The sequence below is a fragment of the Hipposideros armiger genome, unplaced genomic scaffold (assembly GCF_001890085.2).
Source record: "Hipposideros armiger isolate ML-2016 unplaced genomic scaffold, ASM189008v1 scaffold_983, whole genome shotgun sequence".
NCBI lineage: Eukaryota > Metazoa > Chordata > Mammalia > Chiroptera > Hipposideridae > Hipposideros > Hipposideros armiger.
Genome location: NW_017732333.1, coordinates 151705 through 161323, shown reverse-complemented (window position 1 = coordinate 161323; position 9619 = coordinate 151705). Strand labels below are relative to the sequence as shown.

The 9619-nt window shown below is 53.2% G+C and overlaps 1 protein-coding gene across 2 annotated transcripts in view; it reads left to right on the top strand.

Annotated features, from left to right (window-relative positions):
* Nucleotides 1-9619, top strand: part of AP2A2 (adaptor related protein complex 2 subunit alpha 2) — an 81891-nt gene that overhangs the window by 25268 nt on the left and 47004 nt on the right. For both annotated transcript variants that reach the window (XM_019631116.1, XM_019631115.1), the window contains exon 2: nt 2268-2336. In XM_019631116.1, coding sequence (XP_019486661.1) covers nt 2268-2336 — 69 coding nt within the window. The remainder of the gene's footprint in view (nt 1-2267; nt 2337-9619) is intronic.

Below are 9619 nucleotides of genomic sequence, written 5' to 3'. Positions count from 1 at the left end.
ACAACTCCCTCTACCTTTTCTCGCACAGACGTGTTGCCGTGAGATGTGCTTTTGATGGTTTTCCTTTTGAGGGAACTGTGCTCAGAGATGTCAAGTAACTCCCCCTGGTTGCACAGCAAACCAGAGGGTGCCCTTGGATTCCAGTGTCACGTGCCCGGCTCCAGAGCCCACTCTCGTCCTCGTGCTCCTGTGCCTTCCGTCCTGAGGAACCCTGTCCTGCCCTAAGAAAAGCTTTGAAAGAGAAGCTTAGCTTCCTGCCCTGGCCTGGCCGTGTTCCACAGAGGGGCGCTGTAAGCATTTGTCCCGCCTCTCCTGGTGCTTGCCCCTAACTCTAATTTAGGTGCTTAGAGTTTTATTTTGTGATTTACCATCTTGGGTAAAAGCTATAGAGCCCTTATGGAAGTTAGCTTATTTAACATTATTTCCTCTTTCCACGGCCTCTCTTTTTATTATTTCTGCTCTAGACCTGACCTCTTTGACTGCACAGCATAAGCTCCTGCCACTCCGGGGCCTCTCTTTCCCTGGGGCTTGGGGAGGTAGAGTGGAGCGGACATGCCAGAGAGAGAAGCAGACACAGACTCCTGTACACCCGTGAGAAGCACACAGGCACACACACACACAGGCACACGTGCACACGCACACGGGCACGCACACGGGCACGCACACGGGCACGCACACAGGTAGGCACACGGAAGCACACACAGGCACACACACACACAGGCACATGTGCACACGCACACGGGCATGCAAACGGACACGCACACGGGCACACACAGGCACACACACGTGTGCCCTCCTGTGCACAGGGCTTCATCTGCGCTCAGCCCAGGCCGTGGGACTGGGTGCGAGCGACAGAAGGCTCCCAAGACGTCTTTCAGGGGCCTTTCAGTCAGGTCCGGAAAGCCCATTTCAGCAAAGAAACTACTTTTTAAGAAAATTCAAGAGGAGGTTTGCCCTTGACTTGCCACCCCTCGCCCCCATCAGGTTGCTTGCTACTCGACAGGGCGCCCGTGCTTCCTCCGAGGAAACCACCTGCCGTGACTGCTCTCCCCCAGCAGGAGGTTTGGGCTCCTGTCCCCTGGCAGCCTGCACCTCTCCTTCCCCAGATCTGACTGTGTGCTTGTTAGGGTGCTGCTCTGCAGCCCCCACCCTCACCCCCAGCTGAGCCGGCAGCTCCCCCAGGCCATGAAGGCCTTCGAACCTAGGTCCCTGCCCCTCAAACCCTGGCTGCGAGGGAACCTGCCAGCACTCCACGGGGGTTCCTAGGATTCAGATTTTAAGCCCTGTTTATTAGTAATTCAGTAGTAAAAGATAATGGTGTCCTGGAGAGGGAGGCTGCCTTGCTGGGGGTGTGATGGGTCTCAGAGGGGCGGTGATGAGGCTGAGCGGGCAGCTGGCATGTCTGGAGGAGGGCGCGGGTGGCCCAGGGGGGCGGGGGGGGCAGCGGCTGCGGGATCCTTGCCTCCCGCTGGACCAAGGACTCGCCTGGACAGCATCTTTAACAGCAAACGGGCTCCTTCAAGATACAGACGACTCGCCATATCCTGTGTGACGGGCAGCCTCTGAGATTTCTCAGTGCTCCTTAAGATGCGCAGCCCTTGAAAAGTCACCTGTGCTCGCTAGGCCTCAGTTTCCACACCTTTCAAGGTGGCGTGGACCTGAACCTGGTCTAATCTCTGTCCCACACCTGACCCCTCCCACACACGCAGGTGTCTGTTGAATTAAGGCCAGCTTAGCAGCAGATTGCTGAAGGAGCGGGAGCTCGACTGGCACCTGTGTCCTGTACATTCCGCCCCTTTTCATGTAATGGAGAACCCAGATCTTATTGGATATTAGAAAAGAGGATGGACCAGGTTTTGTAGGTTGATGAATTTCATAAGGAATGAGAATTGGAAGCCTAGGTCAGGTAAATGTTGATACTTTAAAAACTATAAAAACTACCTCCCTGTGAAAGTCAGCTTTGGTAATTGTTTATTGTGGAAAACAGTCGACAGGGGTTTGAGCGCTTCTTGTTCCAGAACTGGGGCGAAACGGTGAAGGAGAAGGTCCCTCGCTGTAGAGCCCTCCCTCCAGTGTGGTGTTTGGGGACTGCCGTGCCGACGGGGGACCCGGCTCCCACCGCCCGCCCTGGTCTGGTCCGAGGCAGGTGGCTTCGTTCTTCGGCTCCTAAAAGCAGCGTTCCTGCCTTTACCTGCCCGGCTGTCTTGCTGGGGAGCAGGCGTGTGTGTAGAAATCTGCTAAAGTCACCCATTTGTGCTCTTTTTTAGGCAAAAGTAAAGAAGCTGAAATAAAGAGAATAAACAAGGAGCTGGCCAACATTAGATCAAAGTTCAAAGGTGAGTGTGCGGCCCTGTCACGGGGGTTTGGTGGTGAAGCTTGTGTAGCAGGGGCTTCAACTTTCAGTGTCGTCTTTTTTTTTTTCCACTTCAGACCAAAGTTAAGTTCTTAGCACAGTCACTGTCATGGCTGTATTAGAATTTCAGTGTTTCAAGTCAAGCCATTGGTTATTCTTGAGCTGTTGGATGGTTGGTGTAGAACTGATCTGATGGCATGGCCCCTTTGGGACCTGGTCTCTGTCGGGGACTGGAGGGACACTCACCGAGAGCAGTGACCTCATTTGTGGGTGCAGCCCCCCAAGGCCCAGGAGTGGTGCGTGCACCAGACCCCACGCACGCAGGCTCCAATGGGGACTCGAGTAGAGGGAGTGCGACCTGAGGCTGCTCGCTGTGCGTCTGAACTATTACAGGCCACCTGGGTACGCGTGGTGAAGTTTTCTGCCATGTGAATCCACTTAGGAGCCAGCTTCTGGGGGGCACACCTTCCCTGAGCACCCTCACTCTGAAGAATTGTAAAGAACAGATTTCCAGCCTAAGGACATGCTTGTGAAAGGCCGGTTAATCCTTTAAGCCTGAGTTTTTCAGTTAATTTTTACAGGTTTGAAGTCTCTGAGCAGACTTTAGTGAATGGCTGAAATTTCCCAGGAATAGTGAGTGGAGGAGAGGGCTGGGACTGGCCCCTGAGGGACCGTGGGGACAGGAAAAGAGGGTTACTTGACGGTGACTCTCCTGCATTACCAGGTAATGCAAAAGCTGGTGGGATTCGGGTGGCTACTGATTGGTGTGCCTCTGCTGACCCCAAGGGACGTGCTATGTTGTAATACTTTCAGCCAGGCCCAAGGACACCCTCGGAGGTCTGTGACATTCTTGAAGATGTATGTGAGATGCTTTGTGTGCGCATGAGTGTGTGTGTGTGTGTGTGTGTGTGTGTGTATTTATTTATATTTTGGGGGATGTCTATAACTTTTTAAAAAAAAGATTTTATTAAGGAATTGGGGGAGGGGAACCGCGTTGTAGAATTGGAAAGGGGAACAGACCAGTTGCCGTCCTTTTGTTCTTCAGTCTAGTTGTGGAGGACGGCGCTTCACTGGCCCATGTTGGTGTTATCATTGCTCTCTTCCTGGATGAGACAGTTGCTTGCCGGCCATTGGACGGCAGCTCACAGCAGCTCACGGCAGCTCACGCCCGTTGCTGGCTGCTTATGCCAGCTGCCAGCCACTCACAGTAGCTAACAGCAGCCCACTGCAGCCTACNGAAGAACAAAACGACAGCAACTTGTCTGTTCCCCTTCCCCCAATTCCCCAGCACTGTTCCCATCCCCCCAATTCCCCAATAAAAATCTTTAAAAAGAAAAAAAAAAGCCAGCAGAAGGAAATAGCTAAGATTAGGCCAAAGATTGGTTCTCTGAAAAGATGAACACAGCTGGCAAACCTTTAGCTAGACTGACCACGGGAAAAGAGAGAAGACTCAAATTACTAAAATCAGGAATGTAAGAAGGGATATTAGTACTGAATTTGAAGAAATAAAAAGGATTATAATGCAGTACCATGAGTAATTAATTGTATGCCAGGAATTAGCTAACTTAGATAAGAAAGAGAAATTCCTAGAAAGACCCCAATAACTGAAACTGACTGAAGAAGAAATAAAAAAATCTGGATAGACTTATAACAAGTAACGAGATTGAATCAGTAATTTAAAAACTTCCCACCAGAACAAACCCTGGCTCAGACACTTAAATAATTAGTGCAAATCCTTTACAAACTCAGAAGAAACACAAGAGGAGGGGACACGTCCCAACTCATTCTGTGAGGCCAGCACTACCCTGCGAACAAAAGCAGACAAAGACATCACAGAAGGAAGACGACAGGCCACTGTCCACTGTGAGTATCAAAACCGAGATCCTCAGTCTTAGCGACCAGGTGGCCCTGGTGTGAGGACAGACATACAGGTGGGGGGTGGGGGAGCAGCGAAGCTGGGCCTGCAGGAACAGGCCTTCCCGTTTTCCGTGATGCCAAGACAGTTTAGTGGGGGGAAGGAATAGTGTTTTCAGCGAGTGGTGCTGGGGTAACTGCATAACCCACTCGCTAAAGGACTAAATTGAACCCTGCTGCGGAAGTCACCTGAAAACTGTCACAGACCTCAGTGTAAAAGCCGAAGCTATAAACGAAGACAACACGGGAGTGAACCTTAGTGACCTTGGGAAATGGTTTCCTAGATGTGAGAAAATACAAAGAGATACACTGTACTTCGTCAAAACGAAAACCTTTTGTGCTGCAAAATGCTACCAAGAAAGTGAAAAGACAGCACAAGAATGAGAGAAAATACTTGAAAATCATGTGTCTGAAAAAAAGACGTGTATCCAGAATATTAAAAGTGGACAGAGTATTTGAATATATGTTTCTCAAACGTAGATATACAGATGTCCAATAAGCATATCAAAAGCCACCAGGCAAATGCAAACTAACCCACGGGGAGACACCATTTCACACACACTAGGACGGCTGTGTGGACCGGTGGGCTGTGGAGAAGCCGGCACCGCATGCTTGTCTAGTGCTGGTGTACACGGTGCTGCCCTTGGGGAGGACACCTGTCACTCTCAGACACTGACCACAGTCACCATGTGACCAGCAGTCCCGCTGCTAGGTCCATCCAAGAGAAGCGGAAATGTGTGCGCACAAAGTTGGTTCACGGGGATCACAGCAACGTTAGTCTCGTGGCTCAACGTGGCGACAGTGCCCGCATCTGTCCAGTGGTAACTGGAGGACAGACGTGACGTGGCCATAAGATGGAATGCAGTGCCGCTCAGCAGTGTCGCTTTCACTGGGGAGTGCTGACTCCCGCTGCCTCGCGCTGCACGGTGTGCAGACCCTGCAGGGAGGCTACTGCTGAGCAATGCTTTCGCGAGGTAAAGAAACCTGTGAGAGAGAGCACAGAGTTTTCTAAAATTAGGTTGCAGTGAGATGCACAATTCTGTGAATATACCAAAGCCATTGAATTATATGCAGTGAGTGAGTGAATTGTGTGATATGTGAATTATATCTCAGTGCAGCTGGTAGGAGATAGAGGGTGCACCTGTGTCAGAGTCGCACAGGGCTTTGTCTCCCGTGGAATAACAACTTGGAGTCTTTGAGCTCCTTTACTCCAGTCGTTGGGATCTGTGTTCCGAGGCCCGTCCTTCCTGGGCGTCAGTGAAGTGATGTTGAGAACGTCTCTGGCCCGTGGCCACACTGCTTCGTGTGTGCCTGTGTCACTTGTTTTCTTGTGTGGGCCTCATCACAGCCGTTTCATGGAGAAACTGAGGTGCAGAGAGCAAGCTGATGGACCAGGGTCAGTGGAGCTGGTAAGACATGGAGAGGAGCTGTGTCCTGGCATCATTTCAGATTTGCTGTGCTGACTGCCGAGCTGACCGTGTTCAGTATGATTTTAGAGCAACGATTCCTTCCTTCAAAAACAGGCTTTTGGGTCGGTTTTGGGCTTTTGGCTTTACTCAGTGGAATCATTTTATACACAGACTAAAATTCTTTAGACCAAATTTTATTGTAAATTTCAGACTTAGTGCCTTAAAATCACGGTGGTTTGATGTTTCATAGTAAGCCGAGAGGCTTCTGGACTGTCCAAACCCTGACTCTCCAGACACTAACACTGTCGGATGATGAGTTCAGCCGCAAGCAAGGGAGATCATTGACCTGCATGTTACCGGGGGAGCATGAGCGAGGCCGTGATCCTGAGACTCCAGGGCCTCTCACGGGAGCCTGTGCCCCATGTCCTGTGCCCCCAGGGCCTGTGTCCCCAAGGCCTGTGCCCCAGAGTCGTGCCCAGAGCGCATCCTTTGCTGCTCACTGGGTGCACNAAGGACGAGGCTATTTGGGAGCAGTTTCGTCCTTGTAAGGAGAGACCAGAGCAGCCTTTAGTCTGAGGCTCACTGCCCCCGCTGCTGAGGGCCAGCACCCCTTCGCAGGACTCTGGATGCCCTGTGTTTTGAGCTTTCCCATCAGGCTTGCTGGCCCTGTTCTAGGGAGCCCTTCCCGTGGTGCGAGCCTGGGCGGCCAGTGAGCAGACAGGCCGGGGGACCGTCCTCGGCTTCCCTGCTCTCCCAGGAGCAGGCCCACGCCTGGCCTGTCCCTCACTTCAGGGAGACTCTCCGGCTGTTGGGCGCCCTCCCCCAGCAGTCAGCTGGGGCAGTTGCAAGGCTCATCTTGTTTTCTGTCCCTCAGTGACCACTGTCTTCCATCGTCTGCTGTCCAGTGTCTGAAAACTGCCGTTTCATCTCATTTGTCCATTTGTTAATTGCCTAAGGTCCTGTCCCTGCCTATGGCAGTAGGTTTTGGGGAGAGAGGCTGGTTATGCACTCAGATACCCAGGACTGGAGTTCCAGGGCTGGGCTGGAGGGAAAAGTGTGGGGCATTGCTGAGAGATGCCCTTTAAAGCCACCGCGCTGGGGCGCTCACCAGGGGAGTGAGTGCCAGCCCAAAACGTGGCTCTCACTCCGCAGGCATCCCCGCTGGCCGGGCACGCTTCCAAGCACCTACCCTCATGGACTGCATGGCAGTGCTTGCCAGTACTACTGTGACTCTCTCTCTCTCACGGGGGAGGGGGCTCAGGACCAGGAGCCCAAGGCCGCACGGCTGCTAGGAGGTGGTAGAGCTGGCGGGGCTTGAGTCTCCGCCTGGGCTGCTGGGCTGCAGCCTCCTCGCTGGACCACAGGGCTGGGCTGGAGCGCCCGGCCGAGGCCCCCATCCGCCTCATGTGTCATACATTTTAGAGAGGTGGATGTAAACAAATAGGTGTACTGAAAATTATCTTACAAACTGTATTAAGGGGCAAGTAAAGCAGGAAAGGGGGTTGCAGTCTAGATGGTGTTGCGGGGGTCAGGCATGCCCTGGAGTGCTGGCAGATGGGCAGGGAGGCCAGCGTGGCTGGAGTAGGAGTTGGGAAGAGAGCCTGGGACGTCAGAGCTGGGTGAGGGGAGAGGCGGGTGGGCAGCACGTAGGCCATCCCAACAAGGCTTTCCTCCATGTCACATGCAGAGCCAGTGGACGGTGAGCAGAGAGGGGACTCACCCGTGTGGAGGAGGCAGGGGAGAGGAAGCAGGCTGTCCAGTTGGGAGGCTCTACCCAGGGGAGACAGGAGGACCCCTGGGAGCTGGGGGCCTGGAGCCTGTTTGCAGGCTAAGGAGAGTAGGGCCAGGGGGAAGTGGAGGGTGGAGCTAAGCAGGGGTGCAGGTGCTGTCTTGGGGGGCCATAGGCTCGCCAGCTGCCAGTGGGGAGGGAGGAAGTGCAGGGGAAGCGCTTACCGGCCGTCCCGTGCCTGGGTGACAGGGTGACACCTGGGTGACGGGGTGACTGGTGTGTGGTTTTGCTGCTCAGGCACCAGGTGGTCAAGACTTGGGCTCAGCAGGGAGACGCGTTGCTAAGCACCCGCAGAGGAGAAGGGTCAGGGTGTGGTTTATGTGATGGGATTGGAGCTGGCTCGGAAGGGTGAGGACAGGAGGGGACAGAGACAGAGCGCTTGTCATCAGCCATCATCGCAGGTCCTGGTGGGGGCCACGGGGTTCCGAGTTTGCTTACCTGGTGGAGGGCGCTGAAAGGCTGGGGCTGGTGGGAGGCCGGCGGGGGACTGATCCTGGGAGGCACCGGTCAGGGCCAGTGGGTGGATGGTGCCTGCCCTGGGGGCAGAGCCAGCACCGGGAGGGAGTGGGGTCAGGGAGTCCCTAGGCAGGCCTTCCCACCTGCAGTCGTTTTTCTCTTCTTGTTCGAGTCTTGTCCCTAATTAAATGTTTAAACAAATTTAAAAACGTAAAGCCAAGAACATACTTTAAGAAGTTAACGATAACTCACGTGACCCCTTCCTCACTCCCATTCCTGAATCTTAGTCAATTGTTTTCGTTTTTTAGCCATTTCTTCTCATATTTAAAACCGTGACTACGTGTTCATTCTACATTGCATGTTCATACCATTTATAGGTGTCTTCCCGTCTGTATCTGTCCTCGGCCTGTGCCTGCCTGCACGTTTGGTGGAGCACCTGGGAAAGTGCATGGGAGGAAAAATTGTCCTGAGATTTTGTGTTTTTGGAAAAAAATGTATCTTTTACCTTCATGCTTGAGGATTTGACTGGGGTAGAATTCGAGGTTGGAAATGATTTTTCCTCAGATTTGAAGGCGTGGCTCTACTGTTAGTGTCTTGTGGTGTGACACTGTAAGGTGCTGTTCCACGTGTGGCCCTCAGGGGCATGTCCTCGGTGTGGGGTGCTCTTGTTCCCTGTAATTCCTTCTCCCCTTCTCTTTCGCAGTCACCCCCCAGTGCTAGCGGAGTGTGGGCCTCTTGCCTCACATTTTCTTCCTTTATCTCGTCTTCATTTCTCTGTCCTGTTGTGTCTATTGTCTGAGACTCGGCTTGGTCTTCTCGCTTTCTTTTGAACTTTTAATTTCTGCTCTTGCTTTTATAATTTGAGGGCTTTCTTTTTCTTTTAAGAAATTTTATTGGGGACCTGTATGTATTTCCAGGAGCCATCAGCTCCAGGTCAAGTAGCCATCTTCAGTCTAGTTGTGCAGGGCGCAGCTCCTTGGCCCATGCGGGGATCGAACCGGCAACCTTGGTGTTATGAGCCTGCGCTCCAACCTCCTGAGCCAACCGGCCGCCCCCTGAGGGCTTTCGTGTTGTCCGCGTGCTCCTTCTTATGGTGGCACCTGGTTCTGAAAGCCATGTTTTCTCTCACTTATGAAAAGCATTATTTTGGAGCTTCCTTCTCTGCATGGCCTCTTTGCTCTGAATTCCTTTTCTTTAGGTTTGTTTTGGTCTCTGGCTCATGCTGTGAGAGCTTTCCAGATGCCTGGTGGTCAGTGTCTGTCACTCACGCATATCAGCTTCGGCCACCCCACTGTGGGCTGGGCTTCGGCTGGAGGCGTGGTGATGGATGAGGGCTCTGTTTCTTGGGGGTGCCGACATGTCAGCCATCGTTTCAGTCTTTCTCAGGGTAACTCAGCCTCTCTCTTGATCCGCGGGGTAGTTTGCTGGGTATTGTAAGCCTGGCTGCTGGTATTCTGGGAGCGGGCCGGGGTCGCACCACTCTGAGCTGGCAAGCAGGTGTGCTTTTCCTTGTGTGGCGCTCACCCCGCACTCAGTGGGGTCACCAGGCCTGGAGCTTCCATGCTCCTAAAACAGAGGAGAGCTTGTCTTCTGCTGGGATGGGGGGGCAGGTGGCCCGGCTGCGGGGCCTGGTGGAGGGACCTGCTGCCCCTTGTATGGACTTGCAGCCTCCCTGTCTGCCTCCCGAGGCTCCTTCAG